The sequence below is a fragment of the Solanum stenotomum genome, chromosome 12 (assembly GCF_019186545.1).
Source record: "Solanum stenotomum isolate F172 chromosome 12, ASM1918654v1, whole genome shotgun sequence".
Lineage (NCBI taxonomy): Eukaryota > Viridiplantae > Streptophyta > Magnoliopsida > Solanales > Solanaceae > Solanum > Solanum stenotomum.
The window spans coordinates 49,246,606-49,267,624 of record NC_064293.1 but is presented as its reverse complement, the minus strand read 5'-3'; the positions used below and the strand labels follow the sequence as shown (position 1 = coordinate 49,267,624).

Sequence of the window (21,019 nt, the reverse complement as noted above, 5' to 3'; positions counted from 1 at the left end):
TTTACAATAAAAATGTTACTCAAAGTTATGTTTTAGTGAAATTACCTTGTTTGAATAAAATGTTAATGCTCTTTCAATAGAGATTCACCCTCATATAATTCGTAATAGAAAATTTTGGATAGTTAACAACTGAAATTACATGGAAGGCAAATATATTTGTGTGATGATGGCAAATTGATCAGATAAAGCTTTACGACAAATACAACATGAACAAGAGTATCAAAATTTACAATTGAAGCTACATGAACTATTGACAACTTAATTGTGTACGTGAAAAATAACTTTTGATGCAATTGCAAGATCAAGAACAGTAAGGAAAAATAACTTCTTGTACTTTACTACAATGTCAATTAATTCTTTTATCTCTTTTAATATAGACATTTTTTAATAATTATTTTGTTTATTTACTACATCACTTTTAATTCAATAACTTCTGTAAATAGGATGAAGAGGAATATTAACTTCTTTAGCTGGTAGTCTAATATTTAACAATCAAAAAAAAGTTGATAGTCTAATATTTAACAATCACAAAACTGACAGTTTAATATTTGAAATGGATTGTACCTAAGCTACAAGAAAAAATCTCCAAATTTCCTATTGCATATTGAGTATGAGGAAGAATCTCTATTGAAGAGCGTGATTATTTTGTTCAAACAAGGTGTTTCAATATTAACGTTATAACTATAAAATGTATCTCGGAATAACGAATTATAAAATATTACTAATAGTAATATTTAATACCTGTTTACTCCGTAAAATATAGACTTAAAGTTATTGAGAAACACATTTATATTAATTTTGGTAAAATTCATAAAAATATATTATTTTAGTAAACTGATTTTAATAATAATTTATTTTGATAAAAATTCCAAACCAAAGCAAAGATAAACAAAGAAAAGAAAAAAAAGCGTCGACGCCCAAATCGCGCACGGCGGACAAACACAACCGAGTTTTCTCACAGCGGCAGAAATTGGCAACTTTTTTAAGCCATCTAAAGTGGTATGCTGGCCGTCCGACTCAGACTCCGGTGTTCCTCCATGGCCGGCGTTGCTTCTTTTGTCTCATCTTCATCGGCTTCTGCATCATCTATAGCTAGTAAAAAACTCTATTTTCAAGTCAATTCCAATCGGCAGCTCTTCAATAGCAGAGTATCTCTCACTACGCGAATCCCTAATGCCTCAATTCGGTGCTTCGCTTCCTCCTCTGGTCCGACTAGCAAAATTCTCGTTCAAAATCCCATCGTCGAAATGGACGGTAATTTACTGCAGTTGAGATGAGTGCAAGCACATCTGTAATTATTCATCCACTCTTTTAACCTTTTTTTTTGTAGGTGATGAAATGACGAGGGTTATATGGAAAATGATCAAAGACAAGGTATAACTATTGTCAGCTTCTGAATATATCTTTTAATTTTGTTTTGTCAATTTTTCTTATTACGCTTCTAAATCTTTTGTTTATTTTTGCATTATGTGGTGGCAGCTAATATATCCTTATCTAGAGTTGGATACAAAGTATTATGATTTAGGTATATTGAACCGTGATGCCACTGATGACCAGGTTACTATTGAAAGTGCTGAGGCAACCCTGAAGTAAGTTCATTTACCTAAATGTCTCGCACTGAGAAATTCACTGCTTAAGGTGATTAAATGTTGTTTTTTTCTCCTTCAGAATTGAGGCCAACTCATAGTTTATTTAAACAATCAGTTGAAGTAGATTAATGTATCAGTTTGAGAAGTTAGCTATCTTTGCGTTGTTATGTTTTGCCGTTCTTTTTGTTGTTAATGCAAATGCTTCTGTATTTCACACCAAAGCTAATTGTAGTCAAATAGCAGTTAATTGCTCAAAATATTCTAGTTCCAAATTTGAATTGGCTTATACTCCTTTATTGTGCAGGTACAATGTTGCTGTGAAATGTGCTACTATAACACCTGGTCAGTTGTCTTTTCCAGTTTTAGAAAAGTTTTTGAGAAAGGTTAAAGGAGGAAATTTCTGCGTGATATTTAAATAATAAAGGTTCATGCTTTAGTCCAAATGTTTCATTTAAATGGTAGTTTCCAAATCACTTATGGCTCTCTCATATTTCAGCTATGAGAGTTTGGATTTTTCAGAGTACATGAAGCCCCTGTTTGACCATAGATTTTGAAGTTGAAATTTGAAAATTTGAGTTTTTGAAGTTGTGTTTGGACATGCATTTTACTTGGAAATTTTGTGAGTGGAAGTCCCAACTCCCCAAAACCCCAAAAGACCTTTTTTTAGGAACTTGAAAATATCTGAAGATCAGATATCGAAAATCTGATCAAATTTCATGGCCAAACAAATATTTGAAGATCAAATTTCAAAATCTACTCCCAAAATCTATGGCCAAACGCTAGTGAAGTTACGTGGAAGTTGGCAAATTGCACTATGACACTTTCTAATTCTCCTACTATTGATGTTTCAGATGAGACCAGAGTCAAGGAATTTGGGCTGAAGTCTATGTGGAAAAGTCCCAATGGCACAATCAGAAACATTTTAAACGGTGTGCATGCAACTCAATTTGTTTGTATCTCAATGACAAGGTCTACTCTTGTGTATGATGTGCATCCATCATAATATGATAGTGTCTGGCAAGTACCGAGCATCTTATTGGTGCAGCAAGGATACTTTCCTTATCTGTAGATGCTTTTATGTTAATCTCAGGAAATATCAAAGGTGGTAGATAAATCATAAGATATCATATGCTATTATTGTACACGGAGTGACAGTATACATTTCCCCTGGCATTACATGGAATTTAAACTGAATGATTGATTGTACGTTAAGGTAACTCTAGCAGGCTTTTGTACGATAGTTTCTGGGAGTGCCAGCTCGACAATATGTTGGACTTGTGCTATGGGTTAAATGAACAGGTCATTAAATTATACTAAAAAAGAATACGTACCTAGAATGTATGATCCTTTGTTAATTGGACCATATCAAGAAATAATTGAGAAAAAGTTCTCACCTTCATTATACCCTGTTTTGTTATTTGTTATTTCAGAAGTAGCTGGTTCCAATTCGAGCTTTCTACTTGTAAAAGAAAGAAGATAAATAAGTGGATGCCTTACTTTCTAAATTCATTATCCTTAATGGCTAGAATGATGACAGTTTCTGTCTTCAGGTACTGTTTTCCGGGAGCCTATACTATGCACGAATATTCCCAGGATTGTTCCTGGTAACATCTTCTTGATCTACTTTGTGGTATACATCCAATATCATCAGTCTCGTCAGTACTTAACTTCTGAGATCTGCAGGTTGGAAGAAACCCATTTGTATTGGTAGGCATGCTTTTGGTGATCAGTATCGTGCCACAGATGCAATTATTAATGGGCCCGGAAAGCTCAAAATGGTTTTTGGTGAGCTAGTTGATTTCAGTCTGTATTTATTTTATGAGGCAAAACATACACATACAAAGCATACTCATGCCAATACTCAACTTGTTTGTTAATTTTTATTTTCAGTGCCAGAAAATGGGGAATCCCCTATGGAGCTGGATGTTTATGATTTTAAAGGTCCGGGTATTGCACTTGCCATGTACAATGTTGACCAGGTTCTTCTGCACTATGCTTCGATGAATGACTATGCTATTTCACTTCCAAGCCTTTTCCTCTCTCTTGTATACTCATTCTTTTTCTGTGGTGAAATTTGCTAGTCAATTCGAGCGTTTGCTGAATCATCAATGTCAATGGCATTTTCAAAGAAATGGCCTCTTTACTTGAGTACAAAAAACACAATTTTAAAGAAATACGATGGAAGGTATCCTTCAATTTATGCTGATCAAATCATTTCCCTTCCAGCCCTCAGAAAATTTCCCTCTCTTCTAATTGAAAGGGGATGCTATTTTGAATCTCCAGAAAATATATTTTTTTAAGAGTTTAGCTGAATTATTCACTGTCAAATTTGATTGTGCCAGGTTTAAGGACATTTTTCAAGAGGTATACGAAGAGAAGTGGAAGCAACAGTTTGAGGAACACTCGATATGGTTGGTTTTTTATGAGATTAATGAGCAGTTTTTGTAGTTTATTTCTGGAAAATGGTTGCATTATTGGTCAAAAGCTGTCACTGGCATATAGGTATGAGCATAGACTGATAGATGACATGGTAGCTTATGCATTAAAAAGTGAGGGTGGATATGTTTGGGCATGCAAGAACTATGATGGAGATGTCCAGAGTGATTTGCTCGCTCAAGGTGATCCTCATGATTGTACTCTGTTACTTCATTCTGTTCCTTTGAAATTCATGTCTTAGTTGAAGGTTTTGATTTGGCGTGATGATACAGTTACTATATCAACTTTTCTTCTAAAAGTCTAACTTAGCCTATCTTTGTTTATTTAGGATTTGGTTCTCTGGGCCTCATGACTTCTATATTGGTAGGTATCTTCCCGTTAAGCTTTCTTTATAGAATATCACACCCATTGGTCCTCTGTATAATATAATGTATCAACTCTGCAGTTATCTTCTGATGGCAAGACATTAGAAGCTGAAGCAGCTCACGGCACTGTAACAAGACATTTTCGGCTGCATCAAAAGGGTCAAGAAACTAGTACAAACAGTGTTGCTTCCATTTTTGCATGGACAAAGGGACTTGGACATAGGTGAGTTGCTGCTATTCTCTAACCCATTTGTTACTTTTACTGATTGGGGTAAACTTTTGTTCATTGTTACTTACTTGGGTAACTGGTAAAGTTGCTGACATGTGACTAGGAGGTCACACGTTCGAGCTATGGATATAGCCTCTTGCAGAAAAACAAGAGACCCTTGTGGTCCGTCCCTTCCCCAGACCCTCCTGTATAGCAGGAGCTTAGTGCACTTATTTTTCATAGTTGGGACATGTTGCACTATTATGCACTACTTGATCCCTCTTCCCCTTTCTGCTCTCTCTCTCTACACACTCACTCTAGAGGCTTTCCTCTTCTTTCCTTAATTTCTTAGGATTGGGTGAGGTTGCCTGTCTACCTAAACTATAATTATTTTTGCTTGTGCCATCACGTGAATCAGTTTTTCTGGCTTGGTGATATGACTATTACTAAGAGTAGGTCGAATAATGAACTGATTGCCTGCTTGATATCATGTTGTCCCTATAATTAGAATGGAAAAAAAGGGAAGAGTAGTGGATGCAAAAATGGATTCTGTACAAATTGTGTTACTCCCTGTGTCCCGTATGGTGGGTCTGGTTTTCCGCTTATAAAGGAAATTAAAATTTATTCCTGCTCTTTTCCATTTTTTTTTTTTTTTTTTTTTTTTGATTTGCACCGGGTGTCCGAGTCTCTTTGAGCCCCGACTAATCCCGGGGGTGCACAGGCCCTCGGCAAGGAGTTTCCCGCAAGTGCCTCTTTTCCATTTTTGCTCCTCTATAAATGAAAGAACTCTCCCTTGAGCAAGAGCTGAGAAGTATTTCCGATGTTTTTGAGGAAAGTTGAGGAATGGAAAAGGCTACTTTTGTTATGGTGAGACTATTGGGGCACTCCAAAAGCAAACACAATACTGGTGTTCTATTCTTTTTCCATTTATTTTACTTTTAGGCAAGTGGACATAATCTAATTTGACAGAAAAACTAAAGGTGGCTTTTAATTTCTGATTTCAATGGATCTGTCTCTTAATGCCTAAAAAATACACACTATTCTTCTGCAGGGCTCAGCTTGATGGGAATCAAAAGTTGTTGGAATTTGTTCACACCCTTGAAGCTTCTTGCATTGGGACAATAGAGTCCGGGAAGATGACTAAGGACTTAGCTATATTAGCTCATGGACCCAAGTAAGTGCTGGTTTCCTGCTTCAGTGTCATCTGTACGGCATATATAGTCCAGCTCTTTTTCTTTACTCCACACTTGGAATTTCTGATATCTCCTCTAACTGACTGTAAACCCTTAGCCTACTCCTGGGTAAGGACGGAGTCCTCCTCCTTTTGGTATTTGGTACTCAAAATACCAAGTATTTTGAGATGCGCGAAAGCTGTATCTAACACCACGGTTATTTTTTATTTTTTTTAAAGTAAACAATAAATTCTACATCCCAAGTCACCTTGAACAATTCTACTAAGAAGTTTTCACCTTCTTACTGATAAATTATTTTTTATGAAAAATGTTTTTGACACTAAGACTTGATTCAGTTAGTAAGATAAACCAAATGAAGAGGTGTTAGTTAACATGAATAGTCTGCGACTTCTCTCTCAATTTCAGTGAAACTCAGTATTTGAGTAATTATACTTGTGCAGGGTGTCAAGAGAATTCTACTTGAACACTGAAGAGTTTATTGATGCTGTAGCACAGAAACTTCAAGAGAAGCTTCATGCCTCGGTGCCTATTTAAGTTATCCTGGATTATGTAGTGAGAACGTGTATGAGCTGAAGAAGATCATGAGCAGCATCCTTTTCACAGTGAACATAACCCTATGCACTTCCCGTTGACATTCTTTACTCTAGTTTTTGTAGTCGTTCAGATACGAGATAGCAGGTGGCTGAGTGTTCCATTTGTACTGCTCCTCAATGGGTTGTGTATATTGTCTCGTTTGAATTAGGATCCTTCATAAAAATCCATTTTTCGAGTCATCTGTCAGCACTGTCATTGTGCTGGTGTTCCTGAAACACACTTGGTTACTGAGGTTGCTATTGCAAAAATCAGTCAAGCTCAACAAGAAGGAATAATTCTTTTGAATAGAAAGAATCATATGATTACTTTAATATATCGTCCTCTCGACTCTTGGCAAATAGCTCAGTTGTTAAAGCTCTACTCTTGCAATTAGGTTTTTGTTACTGTTACTTTGTTTGTTGTAAACTAAAGCGTCATTAATAAAGAGATGTCTGCAACAGTGAACTGTTGCATGAGTGTTGGCTCACTCTCAAAACTCCTCCGACATGAATAGAATCAATTATCTTGTTCTCTTCGGCGCTCTTTCTATCTACCAAATGTAAGAAATGAAAGCTTTTATTGAGTCCATAGCTGAAAGGGAAAATTTCAAGGAAATCAACCAAAACGGAGTGCTAAAAATGAGACAAACCTAAGGGGAAGAATTCTAACTATATTGTGTGGATGGGATAAGTTTATCATATTTGTATGGATGGGATAAGTTTATCTTTGAAATATTTTTGTATTTGAGCTTCTCTAATTCCTTTTATCCAATATAATGATAATATTCCTAGTAACTCCAACAGTCTGGCAGTACTTGCACCTTGTCTCTTTACTGATTACTGATAAATACTATATAACTAGAATATTCAATGTTGGCAACAAGCCTCTTTAGAATATTGCTAAAGTGATTCTTGAACAACCTTAATTTATGTTCTAAGAATATAAAGAGGCATGCAAATTGCAACTTTGAATATTATAAAACCCATTAAAGCCCCACATCATTGGTGCTATTATAGGATGACGCAAGAAAACCAATATACGTACCTGTCTAATTTGTTTTTCATATGATTAGAGGTGGGTTAAATATTAATCCGGAAGGATAATCATTTTTTTATTGGATTTTGAATAAATCATTTATGCATATTATTTAATTTAATTTTTTAAATAAGTACTGCTCCCTTGATGGTTGTAGCAGCACTAAGCACTTCGTGACGTGTTCCAATTATATGACCCAATTTATAAGTAAACATGTCTTTTAAAATATGACCAATCTCAAATCCTTTTAGAGCTACAAATTCAAAATTCGTACAAGAATTGTTGATTATAATGGTGGCTCCGCTCCTTGTTACCTGATAAGATATGATAATTTGAGACATACTTTTGTACTGCATGCAAATAATTAAGATTTTTCTATTATTGTTAGTAAAGATCAATCTTTATATATGTTATGCATATACAAGTTGTTAGTGATAATGCATGTATGATGAAAGGCCGCCGAAAGAAACGAGGTGACCAACTTTGAATTATAAAAAAAATGTATTTTCAATAGGGATAAAACATGAGAATCGTACCACGAAATGATCAGTTACATACCTAATTCTGTGAAGATCTTATTATATGGTGAAATTATTTTTTTTATATTATTTATACCACTAAACTATACTAGGTCCTATTAACCCTCTAAACTATGCAAGAATCCCATTACTGAATTTTATTCCTAATATGAGCCACAAGTTGGTCCAGACTAATCAACTTGTATATATAGAGCTTTTTGAAGGCATTGTTAACCAAAAAATAAGAAGTGTCCAGTCTAAGCTAATCGATTGAAGATGGTACTTACCAAAGCCAAGGAAATAATTACTGCCAATCCAGTTGTGGTCTTCAGGTAATTAATTTCTGTTTGATTGTCAAATGTGAACCAGTGTTACTATTAATTAGTTTTTGTTTGATCTCAATTGAATTCCCAGCAAGACGTACTGTCCCTTCTGCGTTAGTGTCAAGGATTTGTTGTCTAATATCGGTACTTCCTTCAAGGCCATTGAGTTAGATTCTGAAAGTAAGGCATCTGCTTCTGCTTCAGCTTAACAATTACAATCGCACTACTACTTTATTGATACAAAACAAAATTAAATGACTTTGTTGTTGTAGCGGATGGAAGTGAGATTCAGGCAGCACTGGCTGAGTGGACTGGTCAGCGAACAATACCAAACGTCTTCATTGGCGGGAAGCACATTGGTGGATGTGACTGTATGTCCCTTCCCCTTTTCCTCTTTGTTTATTTTAACTATATATGGTTAAATTCCTTGACATAAAAATAATCTTAAGATTTACTATTTGCAGCCACAACTGCTTTGCACAGGGAAGGGAATCTTGTTCCTCTGCTAACCGAGGCTGGAGCACCTGTTAACTCTTCTACAGCTTAAGAGGATCAAGTAGTTGGGGTTGTTTAATGAATAAACTGATTTTATCTTGTCTATAGAAGTGATAATTAATAAAATGATTTATGTTTTCTATAGCGAAATTCCAAATTAAGAAATTCAGTTTGCTGAGTCAAAGCAAAGACGCACAACAGACAGAGACAAATCCAATATTTAAAGTTTATACAAGACATTTGAGTTGATATGCAATAATAACTGCATTTGTAGGTGGTGGTGAATTTTTAATGCCTAAACCAAGTTATTAAGATCCCTTTGGTTCCTGCACAATTTACTAATAGATATAAATTCCATCAAAGCAACTAAATAATCACAAAAGCAAACAGAACCTATGCCCGCCCACTAAAAGTTGTATGTATGTATATCCTCTCAGTTACCTTCCGTTCTTTAAATTTCAAGAAATATGATCGAACACATGGAATTATTGAAGCTCTTCTTCGAATCTTGAACCCTAGACGCAGTACATATTCATAACAAATCATCAATAACTACTCTCACCAGAAGTTCTATTGAATCTGCAATATCAACTAGAAATCCTCAGTTACCTTCCCCTTATTTGAAATTTCAAGAAACATGATACAAATTTGCACTGAACCTGTTAAAACTTTAAAATTGGCATTAAATTCGTTACATCTTTAAATTTATGAGTAATAGTTTCTTACTATTTTCGTTAGTTTTTACACAAGAATTTATGTTTTGGGTATAAAATATTGAATTTAGTAATTTAAGGTCAATCCGCCTCTATTTGTCGTCCTTCGAGTCAATGCAAATATGTACAAAAACAAATGATCAATATTTGAAGTTCTTTCATAATAAAAAAGAATTTAATTTTAAATGGTCATGTGAATGCTATTTGATGTTTCAGAAAAAAAGTTGAACGAGTAATAATGCATTTTGATTATTTTCCTGCTGCCATTTTGATGGAAGGATCAAACTTACACCATCCTATCTACAATATATTGCTGTAAGTAGTAGTGTATACTAACTTCCAACCACGTTTGAAATGATTTGTATCTTCTACTTTTACTACAATGTGATTCGTTTTCAATCTCAATCTAGGCAAGCCAAGGTTTACATGTCAAAGAACTCGTTAGTTAATCATATTAATCCTTCTTATTTAAGATTTAGCCGAATTTGCTAGTGAAATTCAATTCGGTTAAATTCTTAATTCAATCGGCTAAATTAACAATTCATCTAGTCATTTCTTCAATTGCAATCCTAGCCACATTTGCTTCCCAAATCTAACAACTTTCAAATCCTGAAGAGCAGCCCAATTCTCTTTCCAGCAACACCAAATAGGCCCAACTTTCCTCTCCCATACAATATTTCAGCCCAGCACCTCAATACGGTCCTCAGAGACCCAACCCACCAATACGAACAACAATACATACGTATACCCCAGACCCCGCCTCGTCTTCTTCCTCGAACCCACCAGTGCGAAACCCAGCAAGGCATCGGCAGACCCCGCGTCGTCACGTGTCTCTTCACTCTTAGTACAGTATTCCGGCCTTCATTGTCGGAAGAATCTGTAGCATCGGCATTTGTAAGTATACTCCTCACAACTCTATGTAAATTCGTCGTCTCTGAATTGGGGGTTTTTTCACTGTGCTCAGAAAAACATGCTTGTTTGTAGTTACTATGTGTTGTCATGGTATAGCAAAAAATTAAAACTACAGTTCGATTTAAAAGTTTTTTTTCAAAGGAAAGCAAACATCGCACAAAAAAACATTAGGAAAACATCTAGCCATTTTTCCATCTTCATATTTCCCAGTGGCTGAAAGCTGTTTCCATTGAAACTGAGAGCATAGAAGAATCTCGTACATTCTCTGTTTGATTCTGTGTATTTTCTGTCTTTGAAGTCGTTTGTAAGAACACATATTCAAAGGCGTATGTAGAAAACTTGAAAAAAAGCAAGTGCACAACTTTATACTTATTTATAATTCTGTTAACTTATTGAAATGATGAGATAAGAACACCATGTTTGACAAATTGTTAACAATACATGAGTTGAAATCAGCAGACGATACTAGGCTTGCTATATATTACATCGCACATATTCAATGGATTATATATGATGGCTGGATAGGACTAAATTCTCTGAGTGGCTAAATAACCGAGGTTAAACGGGTTGACTAATTTTAGGTCCTGTGTTTAGTTATGATAATATGGTATTTTTGGAGTTCTCTCTGATTGTCAGTACACGTGAACCCAGCTTTTCCTCTGGTTTTCTGGTGTTTTTTGCAGGAGTCTGTCATAGAACGTGTTGAGAACTTGATCTAAAACTTATTGTTTGCATTATCTAGAGGATGTAGACGTTATCAAATTGTACTTTTTAATACTAAAAAGATGATCATTATTTCAAGTAATTAGCCTAGCGGTCAATAAACTGATAAAATGGGTAAATTTTTAGAGATTAGTGTCGAGATAAAAAAATTTGATAATGTTATTTGGTACTTGTATTGGTGGAAGGGAACAACCATTATAGCTGATTTGAACGCTACCATTATAAGAAAGGCGAGATGAGAGAAATGCATTGAGGTGAGCTCTGCTGAGGTATGGAGCGTCCTTTATGGCACGAGCTTGGTGGCAAGAGAGCAAAAATAATCATATTAAGTAGGAGTTGAAGCGTGAACATAAACAAGAAGCTTAATCAACCTGATGAAAGGATTAATATGTGAGCAGTACTTTACTGTATGTAGAATTTAGATTGGCCTCCGCAACTAGATAGGCAATTATTCGTAATCATTTTATTAATTTGAACTATTCAGAGTAGTAGAAGAGAAAGCACGTATCTCAATCTAGAGAAAGGATAAAAGGCCAAAACAATTCGTTTCCCCCCTCTAAAACTTGGGCAAATGATTTGATATGAATTTCATAGTACTCAAGGTTTGGCACATTCTTTTAGGAAAAGGTGTGGGACAGTACATAGTTTCTAGAAGAAATAGTGCTCCTAATGCTAATGGGATGTAATATATAGCAAGCCTAGTATTCTTTAACTACAAGAAGCATTGCACATTTTCAATGGATTTCTTAAGACAAATACAAGATTTGGATTAAAGCTATAGGGTTGACCGAACCCGTAAGCTCTAGGCTTGACGAATTGTTAACGTTACAGTTCTGTTTTTCAAGCTGCATATTTTATTGGGATACTGCTGTTTCCTTTTCCGCACTTTTGAAGCTCTCGAGTAATTATTGGGTTATGTTTGGCAGGTAATTAAGATTCAACCATTCTAAATGATTCTTCCGATTGACCCAGCAAATAAATTATCGTTTAAGCGCTTTATTAAAGATGGAGATTTGGTCATTGTGTATGAGAGACATGACACAATGAAAGCAGTGAAGGTCAGTGAGGATGGGGTTCTGCAGAATCGTTTTGGTGCTTTTAAGCATTCTGAATGGATAGGTAAACCTTTTGGGTCCAAGGTTTTGAGTAACAAAGGTGCTTTTGTTTACTTGTTAGCTCCAACTCCTGAGCTATGGACGCTAGTACTGAGTCACAGAACCCAGATTCTTTATATAGCTGATATTAGTTTTGTTGTTATGTACCTGGAGATCGTTCCTGGTTGTGTGGTTCTTGAATCTGGTACTGGAAGTGGATCTTTGACAACTTCGCTTGCAAGGGCTGTTGCCTCCACTGGCCATATTTATACCTTTGATTTCCATGAACAGAGAGCTGCCTCAGCTAGGTAAGACCCTAATACCTAGGAACTTATTTGTGGATTTACAGTCATTAAGTAGTCAATTGTTCTAGTTTGATTTCTACCAAGCTTTTGTTGGTTTAAGTGCATCTACTATCCATTACAGTCATTCTAGTGCAGAAATTTAGTTTTAGAAAAACTCATGTTAAACACATTTTTAGTTGTAGGGCACTCAAGAGGTTATAAAATTTAATCCTTCTTTTAACTGGGGTTCTTTCTACTGACGAAGAACATTTTCATAGGATTTCTTCTTGTAGCAAAATGTTTTTTTCTTCTTTTTGCTGCTTGATTAAGAAGTGATAAGGTTTCAGGAGTTGGCTCTAGAGTGCCACGGGAAAGAAACATCTTCCCATGCAGCCTTTATGATGTAAAAGTGTAATACTACCACCATGTAGCATTGTGCACTAGCACAAAAATGTTGCAAGAGTTGACAGAGAAAATTTGTTCAACACTTGCCTCTTCATGCAAATATAATATCAATTAGGAAAAGCGTTCTTTTTCCAATCAACTCTGCACACCCATCTAAAAGACGAAGAATGAGATAGAAGAGCTCATTATAATTTTCATTTTATGTGAGTTTAACTTGGTGTTTAAAATTTCCGCATATAGGGAGGACTTTGAAAAAACAGGGTTGAGCAGTCTGGTCACAGTAGGAGTAAGAGATATACAGGGTGAAGGGTTCCCTGATGAGTTTTGTGGGAGAGCAGATTCAGTATTCTTAGACCTTCCTCAACCTTGGCTTGCCATTCCTTCTGCTGGCAAAATGTTGAAACCAGATGGGGTATTGTGCTCCTTCTCTCCATGCATTGAGCAAGTACAACGCTCATGTGAAGCACTCAAATCACAGTTTACAGGCAAGTTATTTTCCTGGAGACTTGGTCTCATTCAGTTTAAAACACTGCTATAGAAACTACAGACTCTCATGTGGCAAGTGTTTTTGATTTCGTAGATATAAGAACATTTGAAGTACTTCTTCGCACCTATGAAGTTAGACAAAAGATACTAGAGAGCTGCCCAGTAAATGAAGGAGATTCTATTGAGCGTCCTCCACGGAAGAGGAGGCAGGGTTCTGCTGAAGGAAGCAATGGGACTGAATGTTCTTCTTCTCCTACAGTGGTGATTAGGCCTTCTGGTGAGGCAAGAGGTCATACTGGCTATTTGACATTTGCCAGACTCAAATGTTTTGTGTAGTATGTTTCAACGAATATCCAATTTTTGTGGTCGGGTACACTGTCCGTCCTTTAGATGTTGTGCTTATTTTTTTTGTTGATTCTACGAATAGATATCAGACAATTTTGTCTTGAGATTTAACAAAAAGGTAAAGAATTGCTTCTACTCGGAGGGTATTTGTTTTCGATATTATAAAACCTTCTTTATGTCACCCTAGGGGAATCAGATTTTGTGCTACTTGCATTGCCTTTTTTTATTAAAAAATTAGTTTTATACAACTTTCAGGTTGAATTGTTAAGCAGAAGAGCTGACTTGGATGGCATAACATACTTGATTTTATATCTTTTTTTTTGGCAGTGAGGATGTATAGCTTCATCTAGGTAAAATATCAACTTGGGGATTGTCAGATTATTTTTCTGGAATTGCAAGTTTGCTTGCTATACATTATCAAAAGCATGTTGAATGTCAACTGAACCAGGACAAGCTATATTTTTTTCTTCCTTTTGTTTTCACTTTTACTATATATTTCCTATTTTAAATTACTCTAAATTTTTTATCTATAGAAATGATCCTGTTTTTTTAATTTTATCAAATATTATTTGCAAAAATTATAACCAAGCACAACTCCAACTTCAAATTTTTCAAACAAGGTAAAATAAAATGTTGCAAATTTTTTAAATAGCAGATTTGATGGTATGTTTGAGATAAATTAGTCAAGTTTTAAAAAATACATTTAGATCTTAAATATTCTTTACAAAAAGTATGACCAAATGCAATTTTAATTTTAATTTATTTATTTTTAAATAAAATAAACTAAGCAGAATTGTTAATAGTAATTGTGGATTAAAGGAGCCGAATCGTTATTAGTTGTTTCAGTATCAAACAATTGAGGAGAGGTTGTGGCTGGACGGAATATTTAATTTTCATGACTTACTATTGAAAAGCTATTACATGGAAAAAGAGGGAAAATAAAGTATGTGTGTGTTAGTGTGGCATTGAGGAAATTGGAAAGCCACATGAATAGTCGATTGCAAGTCAGGTCACATTAGATGGTGACCACAAAACCTCTCATCTTAGTGCATCTCCAACCCAAACACCAAAATTTGGTGTCAGCATTATTTTTGGTATAATCAACTTTAACCCATTGCACCAAATTTTACACAAAAAAAATATTTTTTTCTCTCTTTTCATTATTATATTATTATTTCTTATTTCATAAAACAATTTCTTTCTAAAACACTCACCATATATAATTCATATTATTTTCTTTTATAATCGTTTAATATAAAATTATTTTGTATCATAATTTTTTAAATAATATAAATTGCTAGAAAATATTATACATTATATATAATAATGGATAATACAAATAAAAGTGAAATCATTAATGAAATACAATTAAATAAACATTACATAATTGAAAAAAATATTTTAAATTCTACATAAATATTCAACTTTCAAGATCACTACGGTGCTCTCATAAATGCTCTATTAATGTATTACGTAGTTCAAAATGAGCAATGTTTGCATTTTTAATTTTTGTGAAGGTTAATTGTAGTTATATCCAATTATAATTTATAGTAGAATTAACATAAATTTAATTTTTTAAAAAAGTCATATATAGAAAAATTTATTTATAAAAAAGCTAAATTTTATATCTAAAATTAATATTATAAAAATATTACATAAAAATTAATTAAATATACAAGAGATTTAATTAAAACATATAATTTATATAATGTTTAATTAAAAGTTTGTATAATGAAATAATATTAAAATATTCAAAAAGTGAATTAGTGTGATGAATAGTGTTACATCAAATTTGGTGTAAAAATTAGTGTGGATTAGAGCTCAAAACACCAAATTTTACACCAAATTTAAGATTTGATGTAAAATTTGGTGTTGGGTTGGAGACGGTCTTAACCCTTGTGTCATTATTCAACAGTACCACATACCCTCCACTCCCTTAATTCACACGTGATTTTTTTTTGCCTGTCAATATAAGCACCCCATCTATGTAAAATGTCATTCAGTTTTTTTGTCTTCCTTTATTTTTTAGCTCGTTTTAAAAAAAGTAGCTTTCTCTGTTTTGTATTTTTTGATACCCAGCATCCTACGTGGTATATATAATGTGATATATTACATAAATTTATAGGTGAAATCCAATAAGTGAAGTTTGAGGTCACATATCTATAGTTTAAAATAGTCTACGTTAAACTTTAGACAAATAAATTGATATAGCATAAGTATTTTTAAGGTCTCATGAATTAAATACCAGCTATATATAATCATAAGCTCATTTTCCTGGATGAAGCTGGTTTAGCAAGTTGTTCAATCAAATTCGAAATGTCAAATGCCAAATGAACTTTGTACAGACTGTTTAAAGCGAAAAAAAGAAGGCAAATAAAACTCTGTACAAATGTGGCAGAGGGAGCTTTTCCTGCCACATCAATAGTCATCAATGCATGTCAGCTAAATACATTTGTGACCATGGAAATAATACTAATCTTCATTTTTACTTTTCAATGTCATAAATCCCCACGCGGGCCCGTGTCCACTCTTTTCGTTTTAATTTATGTCACATAATTAAAATTTTGAGAGTCACTTCATTTTTTTAAATTATTAATTATAATAATTTCATAAATTTTACTTTTAAAAAATTTAATCTTCTATATTCAAATTCACAATAAAAATCTAAAATTTAAATCTCAAAATTAGAACGATACGTCAATACCATATAAATTTAAACAGAGAAAATACAATCCAATAACAGGGTTATTGCTTAACCAAAAAAATCTGGTCCCTTATATTGTGAAGGGGGACATGCGTAACAGTGTAAGATATTTAAGGCCCAACCAGGAGAAATGAAGAGATAACTTTGACCATCTCCTATTTATCTCTATTTTATTTTCTATATATATTTGGAAAAATCATTTTCTCTAAAAAAAAAATAATTAAAAAATTTAGTTCAATAAGAAAAATAATTTCTCTAATACATATAGGAATATCAGGAGTATTATCACTAATATTTCAAATTTATTGTTTTCTTTTCATCCACACAATATTTTCAACCTCCATTCCTTAATCATTTCATCCCCGAACTCCCACTTCCTACACATCCTGCTCATATAATATTTTATTAAATTACCAAATAAATACTCTCAAAATAATATTTTTAGATTAATTATTTTAAATTATTTCCTCTATTTTATATTAACTGAATTTGTGAGCAATACACACTTATTAAGAAAAACATTTAAGGACATATTTTAAATAAAACTTTCCACTATTATCTGTTGTAATCATAAAATGTTAGTACTTTTTAAGTAGTTCAATTTACCTACTTGTAAATAATAAATTTCATTAAAAGTAGAAATAAATATAGAAAAAATTTCAAATATCCACCACTTTCAATTAATATGAAATAGAGGAAGTAAAAAATTCAATTATTTTCCAATAAAGAACATCTTCCATAAAAAATTTCCATCCTATCAAACCCTCCACATATAAAATGAGAGGGAAGGAATATAATAATAATATAATAATGGTTGCATCTCCTCCCTGCTGCCAACATAAACAGCAGATATATATATATATAATTGAATGTCCAATGGAAGAATGTCAACCATCAATGTCGATATAAGCTGATTCGAACTAGATTTAGCTCTCAACAAAAAAAAAAATGGGAACCTCTACATTTTACATGTCTCTTCCCACACCATTTCTAAAGCCTCAAAAACCTTCCAATCAAATCTTTATTACCAGTAATAATAAATTCAACTCAGCTCTTCAGCATTATGCTTTGCACAAGCCAAAAAGTTGTTCGATTCATAGAACTAGTGTTCCTATTCTGGTAAAAAATTCATGTAAACTGGATCTGTTCAAAGTTAGGGCTGTAGCAGAAAATGCAGGAGAATCTGAGGCTGTGAAGCCCAAGGAAGTGATACAGACGCTTCAACTTGGCGCGATGTTTGGAATTTGGTACCTTTTGAATATCTGTTATAATATTTACAACAAACAGGTACTTAAGGTTTTTCCATTTCCGGCGACTGTTACGGCCTCACAATTTGGCTGTGGGACTTTGCTAATACTCTTTATGTGGGGATTTCGTCTTCATCCGATACCAAAAATCAGTAAATCTCAAGTTAATCTTTCTCCTCTCCGATGCCTCTTTGTAGTTTTTTTTTTTTTTTTTTTTTATATATTCTGTTTATATTGTTATTTTGAAATTCAGTATTTTCCTTTCAACCCTGCTTTGATTACACTTATTTTGAACAACCTCTCTATCCCACAAAGTTAGATGCAAAGTGTGCATACATCCTACTCTCCCCTGACCGATTACATACATCACTGCTGTTGTTGTATTTTCTGGTATTTTGTTTACAGAGAATAGTTTTCATGAGAAAAACTGTATGAGATACTTCTTTTAGTAGTTATTTTAACTTTTAACTTCATAATACTTGCTTCGACGTCTATTGATCTTTACCACGCCAAAATTCATCAAAACACACTCCATATGTTAATATCATTATTAATTTTTTAATATATATTGTTTAACATTTTACACCGAAAATGACATCCGGTCATATCAAACACACGTAAAATGATCCATTTTTCATATATGAGAATTTTGTTTTCAGTACAACTAACTTTCTTTGTTTTGATTTATATATTGAATATCCAGTTTAAAGCAATATTCACACTAGCTACAATTCACACATTGGGTAATGTTTTAACGAACATCAGTCTTGGGAGAGTAGCAGTTTCCTTCACTCACACAATCAAAGCAATGGAACCATTTTTCACCGTGCTTCTTTCCGCGCTGTTTCTTGCAGAGGTATAAAATTTTTGCAATCTTACCTCTTCATGATATATCACATTCAGTTGATTTGGTTTATAAGCACATTAATTGTTTATTAAACACGTGATATAAGCTATAACCGCGTAGCATAACTTTATGGAAACACCCTCATGTATCTTTGTGACAATGTGATTCTTATCCCTTTGTGTATTACATTAGAAATTCAGTTTATTTAGCATCTATAATGATGAGCTTGTTGTGATCCTCTTGCACATGTAGCGGCCATCTCCTTGGATTGTATCTTCTCTGGTTCCCATTGTTGGTGGAGTAGCATTAGCATCAATGACAGAGGCCTCTTTTAATTGGTATGTCTCTCCCTAATTTTGTACATTTTATCATTTCGTTTCTGTAGGCTAGACCGGTCTATATATTGCTCTTTCCTTGTGCCTATTTCGCTGTTGGGGGGCGGTTCATAGGTGTACCACCTTTGTAACTTCATGGTATAATTTATGGATCGACAAGTTCTTATTTAGAAGACTGCAATTTCCTAACTGTTGCGCTATCTACTCCTGTTAATAGTTTTGCACATTTGTTGTTGTTATTGTGGGGTCCTAATAGCAAGTTATACATTGATTCTGAACTCTCTGTCTTTGGAACAGGATAGGCTTTGGCAGTGCAATGGCTTCCAATCTTACTAATCAATCGCGTAATGTATTTAGCAAAAAATTCATGGATAAAGAGGAGGTATAGACACTTAACATTAAGATGCTAGGAAAAATAAACATTATCAATTATTCTAACATCATATGTATTCAAATTCAGACATCTTACTTCTAATATTAAAAAAACAGAGTCGTAGCCTTGTGGTGTGGCCCTTCTCCAGACCCTGGTGAAAGAAATATGATTCGGGCACCAGGCTACCTTTTTTCGTCTTTACTTTATCATATTTGTTGGAGATGCAATATTTTGTCTTGTGAAACTATTAACCAATAAAGATTGTCTAATAGGAGGCATTGGACAATATCAATTTGTTCTCTATGATCACAATCATTTCATTCATCCTTTTGGTACCTGTTGCCATTTTGATGGAAGGGATCAAGCTTACTCCATCCTATCTACAATATACTGCTGTAAGTAGTAGTAGTAGTAGTATATATTAACTTCCAGCTATGTTTGAAGTGATTTTTATCTTCTATTTACTACAATGTGATTCATTTTCCGTCTCAATCTAGGCAAGCCATGGTTTACATGTCAGAGAACTTTGTGTGAGACTTCTTTTGGCTGGATTTTGCTTGCACAGTTACCAACAGGTTAGCATCCTGTAAATTTACATGATAATCTGCTCTGTTTGCTTTAGAGCCTTCTGCAAAGTGAAAACTATATCACTAAGCATCATTATTCTGACTAGAAGCCGATGCAGCCTTTTTGCAATATGTTCAACTGAACTCGGTATTTCCGACTCGGAGCACAGCTATATGTGTGAAAAACCATAATAATTTCTGAAAATATTAAACTGTACACCCGTAATTGCAAAATGAATGTAGTGCCAATAACCTTAAAAGTTGAACCCGTCGGATTTGAATATGTTGGATCCGTCTTTCATTCTTACTTGGTCTTTTTCTTTGTGGAAGGTTTCATATATGATACTACAGATGGTATCACCAGTGACACATGCAGTTGGTAATTGTGTGAAGAGAGTGGTAGTCATTGTATCCTCAGTCATCTTCTTCCAAACACCCGTCTCACCAATTAACTCCCTTGGTAATTATTGATTCTCTACTTGCGATTTTTTTTTTTTTTTGAAAAAGTATATCAGTTTCTTAATATCTCTATTGATTGGTTGAGTAGTAATTATCTAGCTTGAGAAACTGTTCAATATTTTCAGGGACTTCTTTGGCTCTAGCTGGAGTCTTTCTTTATTCAAGAGTAAAGAGATTACAGCGGAAGCCAAAAGTTGTGTGACAAGTGAAGAAAATTGCCAAATCCCGTAGCCATAATGCTCTGTAAAGAAAATGTTAACCAAGAACAGGAATTCGAGGATTGGGTTCGAGTAATAGGAAGATGAGGTCAGGAACTAGCAGAATAGTTTGAGAATCCCAGTCAAGAATGAAAGGCAAAAGATGGTTATTGCATTTCAAGATGTGTAATTTGTACATCAGTGCAATACTTAAATCAACTACTAAGGCCTATGACTGAAACTGAATTATTCTGATCTGGCTCATGAGTTTTGGAAATTTATGTATCAAAATAGGAAACACTTTCATATAGAAATATAATTTCAATCCTTTCTTCTTCTTTTTTAACCTTTGATCATTGTCAATCAGTCCTTTGTTCATACCCTTTCGAATTCCACAATAATACCAAGGTCTAATCATTAAATTTACAGATACCTAATGAAACACTTCCCGAGTAAAATTATTTCTGTGATCAAAGAATGAAACACTTCCCGAGTAAAATTATTTCTGTGATCAAAGAGTTCCCTTCAAATGCTATCGACGTTGTGAACTGGGATTATCGTGTCTTTCAGACATCCCTAAATTACTCATAAAAT

The 21,019-nt window shown here is 33.9% G+C and overlaps 4 protein-coding genes across 4 annotated transcripts; all 4 read left to right on the top strand.

Moving 5' to 3' along the window:
• The first annotated feature begins 903 nt into the window (after nucleotides 1–903).
• On the top strand, nucleotides 904–6,698 carry LOC125847554 (isocitrate dehydrogenase [NADP]). Its single transcript, XM_049527170.1, has 15 exons — nucleotides 904–1,254; nucleotides 1,331–1,374; nucleotides 1,480–1,589; nucleotides 1,894–1,931; nucleotides 2,441–2,518; nucleotides 3,140–3,193; nucleotides 3,273–3,374; nucleotides 3,480–3,568; nucleotides 3,671–3,774; nucleotides 3,932–4,000; nucleotides 4,092–4,207; nucleotides 4,354–4,388; nucleotides 4,471–4,613; nucleotides 5,650–5,772; nucleotides 6,232–6,698. Exons 1-15 carry the CDS (start codon nucleotides 1,002–1,004, stop codon nucleotides 6,323–6,325), a joined length of 1,452 nt encoding a protein of 483 aa, XP_049383127.1. The 5' UTR covers nucleotides 904–1,001; the 3' UTR covers nucleotides 6,326–6,698.
• Nucleotides 6,699–8,141: 1,443 nt separating this feature from the next.
• LOC125847571 (glutaredoxin-like) lies at nucleotides 8,142–8,787 on the top strand. The gene is made up of 4 exons (XM_049527189.1): nucleotides 8,142–8,249; nucleotides 8,332–8,420; nucleotides 8,513–8,611; nucleotides 8,705–8,787. Exons 1-4 carry the CDS (start codon nucleotides 8,194–8,196, stop codon nucleotides 8,785–8,787), a joined length of 327 nt encoding a protein of 108 aa, XP_049383146.1. The 5' UTR covers nucleotides 8,142–8,193.
• A 1,378-nt stretch (nucleotides 8,788–10,165) lies between these two features.
• Nucleotides 10,166–13,838, top strand: LOC125847562 (uncharacterized). The gene is made up of 4 exons (XM_049527180.1): nucleotides 10,166–10,342; nucleotides 12,010–12,485; nucleotides 13,107–13,351; nucleotides 13,447–13,838. Exons 2-4 carry the CDS (start codon nucleotides 12,034–12,036, stop codon nucleotides 13,686–13,688), a joined length of 939 nt encoding a protein of 312 aa, XP_049383137.1. The 5' UTR covers nucleotides 10,166–10,342; nucleotides 12,010–12,033; the 3' UTR covers nucleotides 13,689–13,838.
• A 3,419-nt stretch (nucleotides 13,839–17,257) lies between these two features.
• Nucleotides 17,258–20,762, top strand: LOC125847557 (phosphoenolpyruvate/phosphate translocator 2, chloroplastic-like). Its single transcript, XM_049527176.1, has 8 exons — nucleotides 17,258–17,811; nucleotides 18,352–18,504; nucleotides 18,748–18,833; nucleotides 19,128–19,212; nucleotides 19,476–19,598; nucleotides 19,701–19,778; nucleotides 20,100–20,229; nucleotides 20,354–20,762. The coding sequence occupies exons 1-8, from the start codon at nucleotides 17,350–17,352 to the stop codon at nucleotides 20,428–20,430; spliced, it is 1,194 nt and encodes a 397-aa protein (XP_049383133.1). The 5' UTR covers nucleotides 17,258–17,349; the 3' UTR covers nucleotides 20,431–20,762.
• Nucleotides 20,763–21,019: the final 257 nt, after the last annotated feature.

Bases quoted from the DNA above. Each gene is read 5' to 3' on its own strand.
- LOC125847554 (XM_049527170.1), top strand. From the start codon at position 1,002: ATGCTGGCCGTCCGACTCAGACTCCGGTGTTCCTCCATGGCCGGCGTT. The intron at 1,375-1,479 runs GTATAACTATTG...ATGTGGTGGCAG, and splicing joins GGAAAATGATCAAAGACAAG to CTAATATATCCTTATCTAGA. The intron at 4,614-5,649 runs GTGAGTTGCTGC...ATTCTTCTGCAG, and splicing joins ACAAAGGGACTTGGACATAG to GGCTCAGCTTGATGGGAATC.
- LOC125847557 (XM_049527176.1), top strand. From the start codon at position 17,350: ATGGGAACCTCTACATTTTACATGTCTCTTCCCACACCATTTCTAAAG. The intron at 17,812-18,351 runs GTTAATCTTTCT...TTGAATATCCAG, and splicing joins CAAAAATCAGTAAATCTCAA to TTTAAAGCAATATTCACACT. The intron at 19,599-19,700 runs GTAAGTAGTAGT...GTCTCAATCTAG, and splicing joins CCTATCTACAATATACTGCT to GCAAGCCATGGTTTACATGT.
- LOC125847562 (XM_049527180.1), top strand. From the start codon at position 12,034: ATGATTCTTCCGATTGACCCAGCAAATAAATTATCGTTTAAGCGCTTT. The intron at 12,486-13,106 runs GTAAGACCCTAA...TTCCGCATATAG, and splicing joins CAGAGAGCTGCCTCAGCTAG to GGAGGACTTTGAAAAAACAG. The intron at 13,352-13,446 runs GCAAGTTATTTT...TTGATTTCGTAG, and splicing joins ACTCAAATCACAGTTTACAG to ATATAAGAACATTTGAAGTA.
- LOC125847571 (XM_049527189.1), top strand. From the start codon at position 8,194: ATGGTACTTACCAAAGCCAAGGAAATAATTACTGCCAATCCAGTTGTG. The intron at 8,250-8,331 runs GTAATTAATTTC...TTGAATTCCCAG, and splicing joins AATCCAGTTGTGGTCTTCAG to CAAGACGTACTGTCCCTTCT. The intron at 8,612-8,704 runs GTATGTCCCTTC...TACTATTTGCAG, and splicing joins GCACATTGGTGGATGTGACT to CCACAACTGCTTTGCACAGG.